Source organism: Triturus cristatus, chromosome 2_2 (assembly GCF_964204655.1).
Source record: "Triturus cristatus chromosome 2_2, aTriCri1.1, whole genome shotgun sequence".
Classification (NCBI taxonomy): domain Eukaryota; kingdom Metazoa; phylum Chordata; class Amphibia; order Caudata; family Salamandridae; genus Triturus; species Triturus cristatus.
Window position 1 is genome coordinate 488,927,857 of NC_140582.1, and position 19,253 is coordinate 488,947,109.

Sequence of the window (19,253 nt, forward strand, 5' to 3'; positions counted from 1 at the left end):
AGTTAGTGCAAGTTAAATTTAGAATGATTACGTAATTAATTTCATGCAAATTAGAGGAGGTATACAAAATGTTGTTTTACCTGCTCCATCACCTGAAAGGCTTTTGTTTGGTGGAAGCAGGTTTTTGGTCGGCAAAGAGGATTGGGTACGCACGGCACCTTGGCCAGCTGGGACGTCATGAGACTCCAGTTTAACTTAGTGTTCTGAATCGGAGTCTTGAATAGAAAAAGTGTCTTCCTTTTCAGCTGCTGACTCTTCTACATCTTCCAGTTCGATATCTTGTTCTCCAAAGATATCAGGAGCGTTTTCAATTCTCTGGGGTCTGCATCTCTTTTCTCGAGCCCGACTGTCCTGCAAGGTCTTCTTGGATCGAAACAACCAACAGGCATCACAATCTTCTTCTCTGTGCTCCGGGGAGAGGCACAGATAACAGACTTTGTGAAGGTCAGTGAGCAGGTACTTACACCGAGGGCAGAATTGAAATTGAGTCCGTTCCATCAGCTAATTTTTCCCTCGAGTGGAAGATATTTTGAACAGGCTAGGCCCGAAGGCCTCGGTTGGAGTATTCGGACCCGGCAAGGGAAAGTTTTCAGATTTTTGACACGCGAGGGATGGTGAAACACGTTTGCAACAATACCGACAAGGGTAGAGTGAATTGCGCACTGAAGGGATCATGAAAAATGGTCACGAACCAGAGTACCGCAATACACGCCTGGACCCGATGGCAGAAAGAAAACAATCTAACAATGGAGTAGATGACCATGCGCAGTATCGCTAAAAGAAAGAGTACCTTACCTCGTGACTCAAAAAGACTTCTTCGAAGAAAAACAACTTGAAAACATCCGGACCCAACACTAGATGGCAGGATTATGCAAAGCATGTGCATCTACAGCACACACGCCTCGAACAATGTGTTATAAATGTCAATGGTAAATAGGGACTGGCAATATTGAAGCTCCCAGACTGCACAATTGTCCCTTGAGCAGCAGGCTCCATATGATAAGTTTCAGATATCTGCATATGTTATACTGTGTTTTTTAGGCCTATGTAAAATGACATAGTGCTATAGGTGCGAGGTAGGCGATACAATTTCCTGCATCTAGCCTGCAGCTGCTCACACATAAAAGAACATTGGCGGGAGGTTGGGGATACCCTTTTGGCAACAGTTAGTGAAAACATACAATTGGACCCTAAAATAGCACTGCAAAAAGGTGGAGGTCCTGTCTCTGCTGTTGGCAAACCATGAGGCCACAACACCCCAATACGTGACCACCATTGTTTATTTATTTTTTATTTCTTTTACTTTTTGCACAAACTCCTTTCTTTTGACAGAAAGGTGGAAGGGTCCATTGTGAATCTATAAGAGCCTAAAGCTGCTAAACTACTGTTACAGGTGTAGGGCATTGATAAGGTAGCAGTATATCCCCCAGTGGTCGAGGGTCTGAAGCATGACTAGTGTCAAACGTGAGCTTTTTTCTGTGACTGTACAGCCACATAGTAATGCTTTTTGAAAGTGTGTTTCGAGGACCACGTGGACGCTGTACAGATGGCATTTTATGAAACAATAGCTAAAAACACTAGTGTAGCCACTTCTGTGCAAGTTGAATGAGCTTTTAGCCTACAATGTAATGTTTTGCTGAACAAAGAATAGCATAGGTAAATCGCTGAATGGTCCGCATAATCCACTCCGCTATAGCACCCTTTGTTACAGGAAAACCTAAAACCTCTGGAGCAAGCCTTATCTTATTTTGTATTGTGAGTAATACATTACTGCTCTTCTTATATCATGTGTTTAGGGTCTTTTTCAACTAAATCAGAAGGGTTTTGGAAAAACTGATAACAGGGAAAACACCCGAGGTATAAATTGTGTATTCATTGTCATTGCCACCTTATCTTTGTGCATAATTAAACAAGCGCCCTAGAATGCTAATGTTTGAAATTCACTAACCTTTCTAAATGATGTGACTGCTATAAGAAGTTGTCTCTCAAGTTAAATGCTTTAGTGATGATTTATTTCATGAGACCTGCTAGACCAAGTTTGAAACCCATTTTGGTGTATGGTTATGTGGTAAATACAGGCTTTCGAGAAATCGTTTAATATCTAGTATCAAGAAAATATGTTTCTGAACCATCGCTTTAGCGTATACAGCAACAGCTGAAAAATGTACTCTTAATAATAAAGCATAACTAATTTTGCACTCCAACAAATCCTTTAGGTAGTGTGCTATGACTCTCTCTACTGTTAGACTGTCTTTAAAATGATTCCTTGAGCACCTGCTGAAAAATTGTGTCCATCTTACTTTATATCATTTTCTAGTTGAAGGCTGTCTTGCCTTCCTACTAAACATGTATTTGTGTGATAAATATTTTCCCCTTTTACTTTTAGCATGCTCTTGTACTTAGTCAATTTTAGTACTTACCCCATGGAGAGAGCTACAAAGTGTGACAATCATGTCTGCCTTGCCCAATGTAGTGTAATCAGAATAGTTTTCATGGTGGATATTTGAAACATGTTCAGGATAGTTGAGATAAGTCTAATTAGTGGAAGAAATATGAATATACCACACACCAACCTATGAACAGTGCATTCCTATGAGACTGTGGGTGCAGATACCTGGATTTTAAGTTTAAAAGTTTTTGGTTTGATTTTGTTGCAAAGATATCTGCACTTGGTTCCTTCCATACTTGAAATGTGTGTGACTACCAGCTGTTTTAGTTATCATTCTTGTGAGGTGGCTAGTTCAAGATGGTACATTTAGGTCTACCACGTTTTACATACTCCCTCACCACATCCAATTGTCTAGGTAGGAGTATACGTGAATGGCTCTGCCTGTTTTCAGCAGGCATTTTGTAAAACGTTTTGGAGCTGACTTGGTTTCAAATAATAGCACTTTGAACTGGTAGTGAACTCCTAGCACTGAAAGTGTGAGATACTATAGGTGAGCTGGATGCGTCAGTAAGTGGAAGTACATGTCTTTCAGGTCCCTAATCGCTGGAAAGTTGTCTGTCTCCAATAGTGACTAATGGAGCAAATATGGGTGGCCCTGTTAGAGGACCGTCAGTGATATTAGATCATACTTTAGGTTTGAAACCTGAAATTCATAACCATCTGAGTGTAAGGATTATTTTAAATAGGCAGTTGCTACAGTGTTTACCTATTCTATAACTGCCTTTGCTCACTTTCTGTATTCTTCGGGAAGATGTTGTAAGTATCTCTTTCCACTGTTGACAGGTACATATGTTTAAGACCACATTAGAATGAGTTGTGCACCATTGTATGGATACTGCTCTCCCCATTTTCTCCCTACTGCTTCAAGCTTCTTGCTGTCCTCATCAGGAGTTTGTCCCGATGCCAAGGTATTAGAACTCTTGCTAGCAGAACACCAACATTGCCTATCCCAAATGTCGCCTCACTACGTTTTGGGCCCTTGCCTGCCGCGGGTACTTGGGCCTCCCACACAAGTGAGGCACCATTTTTACCGGGAGACCTGGGGGAACGCTGGGTGGTGGTAAATTTGTGTGAGCCCGGTGATGCCACAACTTTCCCACCCCAAAATGTGTGAAAAAAAAAGTGATTTTTTCAGCTAAAATTGAGGTTTGCAGGGGATTCTGGGTAAGGAAACGTTGGGGGATCCACGCAAGCCATACCTCCCTGGAAGCCGCCGGGTGTCTAGTTTTCAGAAATGCGTGGGTTTGGTAAGTTTCCCTAGGTGCCGGCAGAGCTAGGGTTCAAAAACTGCAGCTCGTCACTTTGCCAAAAAAGGGTCATTTTTCACTGCAAAATTGAGGTATGACCACGTTGCGTTTTGCGCCGTTTCCTGTCGCGGGCACTATGCCGACCCACACAAGTGAGGTACCATTTTTCTTGTAGGACTTTGGGGAACGCTGGGTGGGTGGAAATTTGTGGATCCACGCAGATTCCAGAACTTTCCATCACAGAAATGTGGGGAAAATGTGTTTTTTTTAATCAATTTATTACGTTTGCAAGGGATTCTGGGTAACAGACCATGGTGGGAGGCACTCAAGTCACCCCATCCTGGATTCCCCTGGGTGTCTAGTTTTCAAAAATGTATAGGTTTGCTAGGTTTCCCTAGGTGCCGGCAGGGCTAGGGTTCAAAACCTACAACTAGTCACTTTGCCAAAAAAGGGTCAGTTTTCACTGCAAAATTGAGGTGTGACCACGTTGCGTTTTGCGCCGTTTCCTGACGCGGCCACTATGCCGACCCGCACAAGTGAGGTACCATTTTTCTCGTAAGCCTTTGGGGAACGTGGGGTGGGTGGAAATTTGTGGATCCACGCAGATTCCAGAACTTTCCATCACAGAAATGTGTTTTTTTTGTCAATTTTTTACGTTTGCAAGGGATTCTGGGTAACAGACCATGGTGGGAGGCAGTCAAGTCACCCCATCCTGTATTCCCCTGGGTGTCTAGTTTTCAAAAATGTATAGGTTTGCTAGGTTTCCCTAGGTGCCGGCAGGGCTAGAGTTCAAAAACTACAGCTAGTCACTTTGCCAAAAAAGGGTCATTTTTCACTGCAAAATTAAGGTGTGACAACGTTGCGTTTTGCGCCGTTTCCTGTCGCGGGCACTATGGCGACCCGCACAAGTGAGGTACCGTTTTTCTCGTAGGACTTTAGGGCACGCGGGGTGGGTGGAAATTTGTGGATCCACGCAGATTCCAGAACTTTCCATCACAGAAATATGGGGAAAATGTGTTTTTTTTGTCAATTTTTTACGTTTGCAAGGGATTCTGGGTAACAGACCATGGTGCGAGGCAGTCAAGTCACCCCATCCTGGATTCCCCTGGGTGTCTAGTTTTCAAAAATGTATAGGTTTGCTAGGTTTCCCTAGGTGCCGGCAGGGCTAGGGTTCAAAAACTACAGCTAGACTCTTCGCAAAAAAAGTGTAAATTTTCTGTGTGAAAATGGGGTGTGTTCACCTTAGGTTTTGAGCCACTTCCTGTCGTGGGCACTATGCCTACCCACACAAGTGAGGTACCATTTTTATCGGGAGACTTAGGGTAGTTCAGATTTGTAAAGCAACTGTTATTACCTATTGATTTTTGATGCATTTCTCCCTTCCAAATGAAAGACATTGTGTAAAATAAAAGTCATTTTGAAAAATGACCAATAATTGTCATGCAAGTATGAGTATTCCCAATTTCGAAAATGTCCAAATATGCACTGTTTCTAAACTCTGTAATTTGTTCCCATTTCAGAAATACATAGGTGTCTTTCATACCGATTTTTCCATGTATACATTTTCCCACAATAATTGCTATATACCCGGAACAAAAAAAAAAAAAAAATTACAAAATGCTGCTCAGTTTTTTACTCTGGGTTCATTGGGCTCTTGGTGAACCTACAAGTCCTATATATCCCCACAACCAGGAAGGTCCACCGGAAGTAACGGTACATTGCTTTCAAAGAGATGTCATAATTCGAAGAAGTTACAGGTGAAAACGTTGACTCAAAAGGCTGCTTTTTTCAACAAATTTTTAATTTTTCCTATATTTACCTGTTAGTTTCTATAAAGAAACCTTGATGATCTACACAAATGACCCCTTGCTGAATTCAGAATTTTGTCTACTTTTCAAAAATGTATAGCTTTCCAGGATCCATTATTGCTTTTCTACCCATTTTTACCATTATCTGGAAGGAGGTTGAAAGCACAAAAAATAGCAAAAATAGGGTATGTCCCAGAAAAATTTCAAAACTGTGTAAAAAATGTTGGATTTCTGCCAAAAATCTGTCATTCCCTAAAAGCTGGAGAAATTGTGATTTCAGCCCAACCCCTTTTTTGATATCATTTGCAGAGAAAAACCCAGACGCTTTCATTTGCAGCCACTTTTCCCCATTTTTCACAAAAAAAACAAAATTTTGCTGTATTTTGACTAATTTCTGGGAACCCTCTAAGAGAATCCACAAACCCTGGGTACCTTTAGAATCCCCATGATGTTGGAAGAAAAGGACGCAAATTTGGCGTGGATACCCAATGTGGTCAAAAAGTTACAGGGGCCTAAGCACACACTACCCCAAATAGCCCAAAAAAGGCTTAGCACAGGAGGGGAAAAGGCCTAGCAGCGAAGGGGTTAAGGTGCGAGACTAAGGTGGGACCCTGCAAGCAGTATCCCATGAGATGGCCTATCACTGCTGTGACTCACTGCACCCTGTAAAGATGAGGTTCTGTGTGATATTGCACGTGGCACTGCCCTGTTGTAGCCCATCACCCCATCAATCTTCTGCATCCCCACCTAAGGCGGTATCTAAAAGCTGACAACCCAGGCGCAATGACTGCAAATAGCAGAAAACACCATCGCGCATGCAACCCTACACTCGTCAGATGCTACTGCACTGCGATTACCTGCACACCACAAGCCCAAACCGCAATAGACTGCCCGACATCCAGCCTACACTATATCACAGAAGGACGGCACAATGAACTCCCTCAGGAATCCCAAACACTTGCAAGGGACTACAAAAAGTTAGATATCAAGTTGTGTGTTCGGTTTAATCTTAGGTTATAATAATGCATCCCTGTAACCCTGATTTCTTGTGCCCATTCCAGCCCCTTCTGGGCATAGAACATGGAAGATTATACTTAGTGGAAGAATTCCGGTAGGCTCTACGCTGTATACCTGCTTAAAAGTTATTGGAATTGATATGCATGCTATCTGAACTAGATATGCTACTCCTACATCAAACTACAAGAATAAGCGTTGACTTTTTCACCCCACTACACCAGAAAGATAAAGCCATAGAAGGATACTACTGACCTTTCAGTGAATTTGTAGCATCTCATTTCTGCATTTCTTGGAACAGCAACATTAGTTGTTACTAGAACTGCCTATCTGCCCTTGTGTTGTGCAGCCTCTGGAGAAATGGCTTGATAAAGATCCAACTGTTCTATCTGAACAACATAGTCCAAGACTAGCTTAGCGGAGGCGGGCAAAAGTCTAGACCATCGGGGGGGACTAGCCAGGGTGAAAACAGTTCCCCCTCTTTTTCTTCACCATTCCCTTTGTTTGAGGGAGCAAGTAAGGAACTAGGAGTGAGAGAACAACCCTTGAGCTCGTCATGTCATTGTTGAAATGGTTCGTCCTCTTGAGTTCAAGATGTTAGGATCTGCTATAGTAATCTATCACAATGGCACTTTATTCTGAGAATCATCGATGCTACTGATGGCTTTTTGGTTTTACTGGGTCTGTATCCGCTGACATTTACCAACAGCTATGAATAGACCTGGGACTAGGGAATAACATGCAGATTTTCACCCCGGGAATACCTTTGCCACTGTTACACGAGTTAGGGAACCTTCTTCTACTGGATGTGGGTCCGCCCAGAGATCCGAGAATATTGGTTGAAAATACAAGTTATTGAGGAGGCTAGTGGGAGGTCTTGGATCGGGGACACCCGTTTCGCTTTGCTGAGGATTATGGCAGATGTGGATGGAGAATGATCATGGAGAAGATTTGCATTTACAGAAGTAGCACTAGCCAAGCGGGACACAGAGAGATACTGGAAGGCTCCTGCCGCCTCACCCATTGCAGACTGGTAAGGAGGCATGATGTGCACAATGGCTGAAGAATCAGTATTTAAAGCTAGGGGCTGCGCCGTAAAACAAACCAAAATCGGAGGAATTTCACTCTGTATTTGGTGAACCTAGCCTCACAAAACGAGATCGTAGATGTATATGTTGACTTATCCATCCTTGTGATTGTAATGTTGTTTCACTTTGTTCAGTGAGAAAAACAGCTAATAGTGTGACAGGAATGTGGTGAAGTTTTATTGGGTTAAGCAATGTTCAAAATCAATCGAAAGAGATTATACAAATTTTTAACTAAGATTTTTACCCTGTTTTCCGGGTCTGCTTAGTTATTGCCCATTATGGGGACTATAACACTAATAATAACCAGATTTAGGTGCTAAGGTACCATCCATAAATGGAATTTGCAGGCTGGTGTATGCCAACACTCATATCTGATCAATAAATTATGATGATTATGATGCCCCAAGGGAGGATGTGTAAGAACACATGGACTTGTTGTGGTCATTAGGGGTTTAGGAGTAATGTACAACTCTTGATACAGCATCTTTTCTTCCTAGAAGACTACCAGCAGGAAGACCACAGGAAAAAAATGTAAACTTTCGAACTGTCATTAGGGTGCAGCCTTTTAGGAGTTTTCCTTATGGAGCACCAAGCTGATGTCCCACATTTAGAAATTAGTGGATGCTTCCACACTCCACAAAGAATCCAAGAACCATCTAAACACTCACCTTGAGACCACATCTTCTTGTTTTCCTTTGTGAAAGCTCTATGAGATGACATGTGTTGTGTTCCTGCAAAACCAGCAAGTCAGGTTCCATCTAGATGGGAACCAAACCCACCGCCACTTAGTTTCTACCTACTTAGGTCTTGTCGGTAAGGTATAGCTTGGCTTGAGTTCTATGGCATAGAGAGAATGGAAGACGTCTAGACATACCTGGTGCAGTAGGGCATCTGCTGCAAAAAAACAAGGTAATAGAAGCAACGCTTGAATTCATTTCGGCCACTGGCAATCGCTTGTGGCCGCATTCCAGACCACAATTATTTGCCCAATGTGTCATTCATTACAGACAGAAACCCAATATATGCAAATCGGTGTTGGTCCTGCTCCAACAGGAACATTCCACCCCGAACTTCCAGGCCAGGTTCATTTGAACCAAAACACAAGCAATCCCAGACCAGTGTGGGCACGTTTGGGCCTCTTCAGTATGGTGGAGCTTGGTTCCAGTGGCACAGTGAGCATACACAGAACCACAGAGTTGTGTACCTTACTTTCCTGAAAAGTTGGAATTTAAGGTAAACGGCCAGGTCTGTGGCTAGAGGATTCCTCCTTTTTAGATGCCTCTCAGCCAATGATCCATATTTAAAATGTGTAAATGCTTTAGCCTTTCAGAAGTGAGATAACAGTGGATCACATGCTGCCCCGTTTTATCTTTCACCCTCAACCTTTTAGTTCACACTTGAAGGTTTTTTCCCTTAATATATGACTATACATAAACTCAGCAATAGTGCATACATATGTGATGACATTCAGGTGCAATGCTGGATGATATATCTTTGAGAAACAGATGGCAACATCAGTTTTTTTTCTTACACTGTGCATTTGCTCCACTCACTGTAAGAAGGATCTACACTCCTTTTAGAAAAGGAAAGTTGCTCTTTATCTACTTTCTATCCTTTCCCCTTCGACAATCCCATCTTCCTTATACAAGGGAAATAAAGCATGTGACACTGTTTTTTATTTTCAGATTTTTTGATCATTTTTGTACTGTCTAGTTTCAACTCCTTCTTTGCTAATGCAATGGGGACTGCTTTGGTTAGACCCTAGACTACACTGCTCACTACAGTATAACAACTTTTTATGAGAAACCATTGAATTCAGTCGCTCATGTAAATATGAGTCAATTAAAATGTAACTACTATATCCTTTAAGGGTTGGCCACCTCCTCATCCATAATCTTGATGGCACCAGCTTAGTACTTGATACTAACCTTTGTCAATACAGAAAAGACCAACTCTCAGTCAGGCACACAGGGCTTAAAGACTGCATAGACCCTGGCTGAAATAGATAGCTCCACTGACTAAAGACTGATACATTAATGTGCTGGCTACATGTGAGACAGTGGAAAATAGAACAAACTCTACCTTAATTATAAATGTTATAGTTCTTGCTTTTAAGAACCACATCGTTCTACAAGATTTATCTTACAGAAAGATGTTCCATACCCTCTGCCAGACCCACCTATTTCTCCTATCACTGAAAAGTACAATGCCATCAAACTTCACTTCGGTGAAACAATTCTGAAGATCAGCTAGCACATCGATGACAGCAAGTCTTTTTCCTCTCTTACACTCACCCCTTCCTGTGGAATATCACAATGGTCAGTCTTCAAAGTCCTATCTCTCTCAGACTTCACTGACATACTCAACTTTCTCAAAGTCACTTATTACAAAGACAACCGTCTTACCATCGCCCTTCATCATAGCCATCGCAGGGGATGCTCTCTTACCCCTACTTACTAATGTCAATGACTCCCTCACTCAAGGCACCTTCTTAGAAGCTCTCAAGACTGGCCACATGCTGCCACTCCTAAAGGAACCTGCACTAGACACTGATTTTGCCAACTACTGGCACATCACTCACCTACCGTACATAAGTAAGATTATTGAAAAAGCAGTCTATGTTCAACTCCAAGATCCCATCAATGCTAACAATCTCCTACAAGACTACCAGTCTGGATTCAGATCACACTGCAGCATGGACTGCTACCTTACCCACTGTAAAAGGTGCCCTCTTGACCACAGAGGAAAAGGGCCCTTGCCTCCTTATATTGCTGGACCTCTCAGATGTCTTTGACACAATCGACCATCCCACCCTCATACACACCCTGGAGTCTCAAATGTGATTTACCAGCAATGCACTTTACTGGTTCTGCTCCTACCTTTCATTAAGACATTAGTTCGTTCACATGGGCACCTCTAGGTCACAAAATATCCTTTTCACGTGCGGAGTGCCACAGGGTTCCATACTGTCTGCTACCATCTTCAAACTATACATGGAGCCATTTGGGGCTTTATTCACAGATAACATTATCAAGATTCACCAACATGTCGATGATAAACATCTTTAATTGAAGGTCTCCTCTGCCTCAGACTTCCAACCCATCCAACACTGCTTGCACATCATTCTGATCTGGATGTCCAGCACCTACCAGAAGCTTGAACACCAACCGTACCCTCAAGGAATACATTGCCAAAAAACCATTAAGGTAGCTTTGTACCAGATCGCTCTTCTAAAGAAAGTCAAGCAGTTTTTTTCAAAAGGACTGCTGTTCAAGCCCTCATACTCTCACATCTGGATGGTGGCTTAGTGGACCACTGTAGGGGCCTGTGTTTGACCTCATGGTCACAGGTTAAAATCCCAGTAGGTCCACTTAGCCTTTCATCCTTCGGAGGTCAATAAAAGGAGTAGCATTGAATTGGGTAACAATAAACATCTGTTCTTCAGCGCCAAGATACCCTTGGGTGAACGTACGTTTTACAAATACACGTTATGTTATGGTAATGCCCTAATATATGAACTCCCAGACTCCACACCGGCACCCCTTTAGGCATCTTACATGCTGCAGCACATTTCATCCAGGGGCTGAAGAAATATAATCATATCAACCCTGTGCTGCTGGAACTCCATTGGCTCCCCTTGCCGGCCTCCACAATCTTCAAAACCAGCTCCATCATTTACAAACCCATCCGGACCAACACCCTTGTTTATCTTGCAAATAAGATCACCATCTCTGGTGGTTCTCGACACACCAACAGCCATGACACCATCAGACTAAAGAGTGTTTACAAAAACAAGGCAGCAGGCCTTTCCAATGTATGCACTCAGGATCTGCGACAACATCCCTGTATCAATCAGGACCAATACAGGAAAGAGTTGAAGACACCTCCTTAAGGAACGCTACAACACAATGTATTAAACCAGCTTCCCTCTCGTGTTATTCGTTGACTTTATGCTCATCTTTGGCCATGTACAGCGCTCCACTGCCTTAGGGCTAGGTTTGCTAAAGAAATACGATATGCAAATATACATGTTGCTCGTGGCCCTATACTGGTTGAGTTTCTGACTAATGACCACACAGTTGAATAAAGAAAGTATATTGTTAGCAAAAGAAATGTGAAATATTATTTTAGAGCAATAAGCAAGAAAGAAAAGGGGATCAATACTTTGTGAGAAATATATTCCTTGTAAGGACGGAGAGCACATTTAGAAATGCAGCTGCCATGAGCCATTCACAAATCAACAGAGTAACTGAAACACCATTACCAAAGTACAAAGACGTATAGCCCAGCTTCTCCGTTTAGAAACTTCAGGACACAGTCGTGTATAGGATACTGTACGCAGCACTGTAGATCCTTTCTGTTCAGATGTATTTTCTGCAACAACAACAAAATCACATAGTTACATAGGAAATACATTTATGTTTTAGTACCTATTCCAACAAAGATAAAACACATCCTTGCTCAAAAAGATTCCACAATGAATAACAGGCAGAACAAACATATTATAAAATAAAATTTGAATCTGAGGTGCCAGAAGTAACCATTCTTTAAAAATGTATTTTACTGCAAGTTCTAATACACACATTTCTGATCAAGTAATATGCATTTAAAAATGATAATCTTCACACATTGGTGGCAAAAAACTGACACAAAAAAAACCTAGAAAAATATCTTAATAGGAGACAGTTAAGATTAACAGGTTTTCTTTATTTCTGTTTGTGTTATTCATTTCCGGTTACATGACTAAATATTAGACCATGCCACCTGACCGTGAGGGTAATTTGCTTTCAATAATAATTCTACATTTCAAAACAAATTAACCACTGCATTAAATTTTAATAAGACAGACTTCTTTCTAGCAGGCAGTTTTACTTAGAATAGGCCGAAAAACTCTTTAGTTTTAATAAATCACATCAAAATATGATCTTCATTAGCGCAAAGGAATGGTCCAATCGGCTTTGAGTCACTAGATCCTGGGACATATTTTAAACTCACAAGGATGAAACTTATGACAAAAAAAACCTACAGAATGGAAAGAGAAAACACTTAAAGTATTTGCCCACCAGCCATGGCACTGAAGTGCACTTCTTTTTAGGAAGATGTGCACACGTAATCAGGAGAAATGCTATCAGAGAACCAATGCCAAAAAGTTGGAGGTTGGCGTGGCTACCCTGACCCGCCCAACTGTTTTTAGGGGGGAGTACTCTGCCCACTTAAACCCAAGGTCAAGGGACATGGAGAGGTGTTGGTGTTGTCACCTTTTGAGAACGACTGCATTTTCTTGCCTTTTCCAACAGTGTATGCCATCACATACACTTGTAATGCAACATCAGTGTTTACAAACCTCCATTCCACAGGCAGAGTTCTCAATAAGAAATGGCATGAGAGCGTAGAGGCGGCTAATTGACCTGAGCACTAGTCTAAATGGGGCACGCACTTCATTACACAGAAGCAGACGAGCAATGGCTTGTTATAAATCTAGGAAAAGAAGGTCTAGAAACAGTATTGTCATTTCAGTCATCAGAAAGAGAAGGTCTGCTGGGCTTAGTGAAGAAAGCTTGAGGAGCTTCTCCCAGCAGAAAGTATCCTGCAGCTTGTCAGTTACACTGCAGTGTGTCACTGCCACTTCTTTTTTTTTAGGTCAAAGCCTACCAGACAACGAAGCTTTCTGGTTTGCTAACGACATCTTGGGGACATTCAGAAAGCTACCCAGGGAATCGATTCTGCCCATTGCTTACCTTTGGCTATGTGATATGTAAATCACATTTGCTTGCTTTCTATTTGCTAACTCTATCTGTTTTAGGCTGTTCAGCTTGAGTTCGTCCCTTACGTTGCCCAAACCCAATTTACTGTATTCCTTCACCAGTGCAGGATCTCTGTAAACAGGCCTTTAAATCTTGTCCTTATCTTGTTACATTTGCCGTGCATTCAAATTAAAACATCAAATGTCAGTATCTGTATCCCAGGAAGATTGGTGTTTACTTTTCTTTCTCTGACTGTAAAGTGAGCGGATTAATGCGACAATCACTGTATGTCTACCCCCGACGAGGCGTCAGAGTGCTTTTTCGGTGAGTAGCACGCTACTCCGGAATCCAAAAAGGATAAGTAGTGAATTAGTATAGTGAAATATGAAATTCATTTGAGCGCAGATATGTTAGTCTGTTATTTGGATTGAAAAGGATAGTGGAGGGATAGAAGAGGGAAGGGATTGCATTTATATAGCGGTTGTTATCCCTGATGAGATACTGAAGCGCTTTTCGGCGGGTAGCATGCTACTCTGGAACCCAAACAGGATTTGTGGTGAATTTATTTAGGGGAATGTGAATTTAATTTGAGTGGTGGACATGTTAGTCTGTTATTTGGATTGAAAGGGATAGTGGAGGGCCAGAAGAGGGAAGGACGTAGATTTTTCTTTTTTTTTTTTTTAAAGTTCATAGCAGTCGGAGGAGGCTCGGGATGAGTAAAGGGGAGGTGGAGGAGGAAGAGTCAGAGGCAAGGATTTAGAAAGGCTTGTTTGGGAGACCTGAATAGTAAAAAGGGGTAAAAGATGATGCAAGGAGGGGTTGAGAAGGGAAGAGATTAAAAAGGATTATTTTGGGGGTCATAGTTGAGGAATGGGGTTTGGGATGAGTGAGAGAGTGGAGTAGAGGATATATTGAGAGAGGTAGAGGGTAGTGCATTGGAAAGAATAGTAGAATGAGGTTTGAGATGAGTCAGAGAGTTGAGGTGGAGGACATATTGAGAGAGGTATAGGGTGAGAAATATGGTAGTGCATTGGAGAGCGTAGCAGGATGAGGTATGAGATGAGTAAGAGTGGAGGTAGAAGATATATTGGGAGAGGCATGGGTGAGATATAGGGTAGTGCATTGGAGATGCTGAATTAGAAGAAAAGTAATGGTCATTTCAATTGAAAATGTGTTGTCTGTAATGGCAGTATGCTACCACACTGTGCTTACTTAACTTTACTCCACTCTACTCTGCCCCACTCTACACCTCGTTACTGCACTCTACTCTGCATCACTCCACCTATGTCACTTCACTCTACACCTCTCTACTCTACATCAATGCACTCTACCCAACACTACTCTACTATGCACTACTGCACTCTTTGCCACTGCACGTTACACCACCCCAATTAGCACAACTACACTCTACTGTGTACAATTCCACTCTATGCAAATCTACTGTCCAACACTCTAATCTCTGCACTCTATGCCACTCTGCTCATCGCCCCTCTACTCTACCGTGCACCACTCTACTCTGTAAAAAACTACTCTACGCCACTGCACTCGGCGCCTCTCCACTATATGCCACGGCACCACTGCACTCAATGCCAGTGCACTCCCCGACACTATACTCTACATTGGAGTCTCCAACCTTTTCTGTAATAAGAGCTACTTATGTTCCACGAAAATCATCCTGAGCTACTGATGTGAGCACCCCATCCAAGACTGTCAGCAATGATCACATCAGTACGTTAGGCAGGGTTACCTGCCATAAAGTAAAACAGCGTTATCAATTTGGAATACATTTTCAAGGGTAAACAAAACATCCTACCCAGCAGTAAAATCCTAATATGAGTAATAAATCTCTTCAACTCAAATAATATCTTTACATTTATTTTGAACATTAACCATTTTTCTCCAATCATAATCTTATGTGGTCTGAAAATATGTCAATTTTTGTCTTGAATACATGGTTTTTAATTTTGGTATACAAATAATAATTCAAACAAGCACATGCTTCTAATTTAATAGTCTGTGCTGCACACACAAGAGCTACTCGTAGGTAGCTGGAGAGCTACTGGTAGCTCACGAGCTACTCGTTGGAGATGCGTATGCGACTCTACTCTGCACCATTCTATGCCAATGCACTCAACGCTACTCTACTATACACCACAGTACTTTATGCCAGTCTACTCTGCAGCACTGCACTCTCTGCCACTGAACTAAATGTCATTGCACTCTACTCTGCACCACTACATTCTATCACTCTACCCTACACCACTCTACTCTACAGCACTCTATTGTGCATCACTACACTCTATGGCAATCTACTCTAAGCCACTCTAATCTGCTCTGCACCATTGAACTCTATGGCACTGCAATCTACCTTGAAACATTCTACTCATCGCCAATGCACTCCACCCACTCTATTCCACTGTACACCATTCCCCCCTAAGCCACTGCACTCCACTGAAATCTACCCTGCGCCACTCCACTGCACTCTATACCAATCTACTCTACTCCACTGCACTGTACGACACCATATTCTACAACACTCTACTCTATGTCACAGCACTCTACACATTAGACACTACGTCACTTTACTCCACACCACTTTACACCACTGAATTATACACCAATGCACTCAATGCCACTCCACACCACTGCACTCTACTGTGCAACACTGCACTTTCCACTACTGAACTGTACTCTGCACCACTCTACACCACGATACTCTATGCCACTACACTCTACCGTGCACCACTGCACTGATACTGGACTCTATGCCAATTCACTCTATGCCTCTCTACTCTGCACCACTCTACTCTATGCCACTGCACTCTACCCCACTCTACTATGCACCACTGCATGCTACACCCCTCCAGTCTAGGCCACGCCACTCTACTACACACCCCTCAACTCTATGACACTTCACTCTACTCTGAAACAATCTACTCTACGCCACTTCACTACACACAGCGCCACTATGCACCACTATATTCTACACCACACTACTCTAAACCACTGCACTCTATGCCAATTACTTGGCACCACTGCACTCTATGCCATGAAACTCTGCAACACTCCATGCCACTGGACTCTACACCACTGTATGCTACATCACTGCATGCTACACTGCTCTATTCCACTCTGCACCACTATACTCTATGCCACTGCTCTCTGTGTCAATGCACTTTATGCCGCTGCACCACTCAACTCTACAGCACTCTACTGCACTCTACGTCAATGCAGTATGCCTATGCACTCTATGCCACTACACTCTGCATCACTCCGCGACACTTTAATCTATTCTGCATCACTGCACTCTACACCACTCCATACCTTTGCACTCTACCCTGCACCACTCCTCTACCGTGCACCACTCCCACTCTATGCCACTTCACTCAACTCTGAAACAATCTACTGTGCGCCACTACAACCTACACCACTGCAACCTACTCTGCACCACTCTACCCCGCTCTTATCTATGCCAATGCACTATACTCCACTACCCTCTACACTAATCTACTCTGCACCACTGTACCTTTTGCCACTTCACTCTAGGCCACTTTATGACACTCCACTCTCCAATACGCCACAATACACCACTCTGACGCTTTGCTCCACTCTATGCACTCCACTCCACTCCACTCTATGCCACTCTGCAACACTACTGCACTATATGATGTTCTATGCCGCTCCAAGCCAGTCTTGCTCCAGTCTTGGCTACGACACACTATTCAACACTATTCCACTCTACGCAACTCTACGCAACTCCACTCCATGCCAATCTACTCTGCTCTAAGCCACTATACAACACTTTAGTCCACTCTATGCAACACCCTCTATCCCACTCCACTCTGCTCTACACAACTCCATAACACTCTATGCCAGTGGTTCCCAAACTTTTGACTCCTAAAGACCCCACTGAGTCACCACTGGAACTCGGGGACCCCCCCCAAGCAATTTGTAGAATTTAAATTTCAAACATTAAAACAGTAATTCGAAAACAATAAATACGTGCGCACACAAAACAAATACTCGAAATACTAAGGATTTTAGGCGCATATTTACAAACCCCTACCACCATGGAAACATAACTTTTTGCAACGTTCGCGTGTCGATAGGGGCTTCGCCTTATTTACAAGGCAGCGGTAAACCACTTAATATGGTTTAACGCTGCCTTGTAAATAAGGCCCCCTTTCGCGCAATGCTTAGCGTGGAAGGGTGGGTAGTGGGTTTTGCAGTGGGCATTCCACCGCAACACCCATCGATTTTGATGCTGCCCCCTATTCACAGGGGCCGTGTAAATAGGAGGCAGCGCCAAAATTAACACCAGGGAAAACCAGGTCTTAACTTGGCAAAACGAGGAGAAATGCTTTATTTCTCCTCATTTTTGCTTTTTTCATGTGAGCTGCCTTGTGGAGCACACATGGAAAAAGCAAAACGCCTTGGATTATTATGTTCAGGAAGGTGACCCTTCCTGTACATAAACAATCATTAAAAAAAATGGAATTTTGTAACTTCTATGTGTGCTGCATTAAGCAGCACACATACAAGTGACAAAACCCAATTTCAAGATTGTTTATGTGCAGGAAGGGGGGACCTTCCTTTACATAAACAATCTTCCCCTGCACGCAGACACCCTTGCACTGTGTTACAAGGGTGCCTGTGTTGGCGCTACACTGCTAAGTGTAGCACCACCACAGGGCAAAATGTAGGGCTGCACCATATTCTTGAAAATATGGTGCAGCCCTGCGTTTCTGAAGTGGCGGCGCGTGTCGTTAAGCCACAGAGGCCAACGACACGCTCCACCACTTCTTTTGTAAATATCCCCCTTAGTATTTTATATTGAAAGAATTTGCAAAAAACGAAAATTTTAATGGGAAGGTTGGTGTTGCATCTCTGTGACTAACTTTTAAATGGTTGGTTTTATTTCGCAGTACGAGGCTCCTACTCCTGCCAGGGCCAGACTGGAAACCCAAAGCAGCCCTGGCAAATGTTCTCAGACCGGTCCCCATACGGTGCACACAAAGTGCATTGAGTGTGCCTGACCACTACAAAGGGGGCTTTGGGAGGCTCTCCCCCCAAAGAAATTTAGGAAACAATGGTGCAGTCTACAACACGTTTATCACTTTACATCACACGCATATAGAGACAATTAATCAGAAGTGTAAATCAGTGAATAGAAAATGTTACATAAGGCAAAGGGGACTACAAGGTGTAAGATTCACATGTCATTTATACTGGTAGGCATTTTTAAAGAGTGCTTGGTCTGGAGAAGCACAAAAAACTCGGGATTCAGAACATAAGACAGTGGTTAGCATTGGTTTTAACAATAAAAATGTATTTCCACCCTAATAAACCTTTTTAGCAACATCGGGATAATGAAAGAAAGGGAAAAAACATAAGTTACTAACTTGTACCATGCAGTTTGCAAGCAGCTCTTTGATGACAGTTTATAGGTCACTGTGCTAGATTACGGTTTTCACTTATGTACTGCGCAGTAACAAAATAATCTTTGTGACAAAAGCAGTAACCCACTCGCCTATGCACATAAAATACTGTTATTTAAAATGCACAGTACACGTTCTTTGCAATAGGCATATTAACCCACTGTGCTAAATTAGATAACTCAAAGCTGCCACAGGACAAAACTCTCATCTCTCTCCAGCAGGTACATTAATCACTGGTGTTATCTTGATACTTTTATTGTTGTTGGAAAACTTCTAATTATACACGTGCAGTGCTTTTTAAACTGCTGCCTGCGGAACCCCTGGGAAAGTGTCAGGCACCCCTGGGAGTTTGGGAAACACTGCTCTATGCCACTCCACTTTACGACAATCTACTGCTCTGACACTCTACTCCACTCAACTCTATGCCCTTTTACTCTACAACACTCTACTCCACAACATTCCACT

General features: G+C 42.6%; 1 protein-coding gene across 6 annotated transcripts in view; it reads right to left on the bottom strand.

The window, feature by feature from the left end:
• Nucleotides 1-19,253, bottom strand: part of IL15 (interleukin 15) — a 380,197-nt gene that overhangs the window by 127,937 nt on the left and 233,007 nt on the right. For all 6 annotated transcript variants that reach the window (XM_085641591.1, XM_085641595.1, XM_085641593.1 and 3 more), the window contains one exon: nt 11,871-11,980. In XM_085641591.1, coding sequence (XP_085497717.1) covers nt 11,871-11,980 — 110 coding nt within the window. The remainder of the gene's footprint in view (nt 1-11,870; nt 11,981-19,253) is intronic.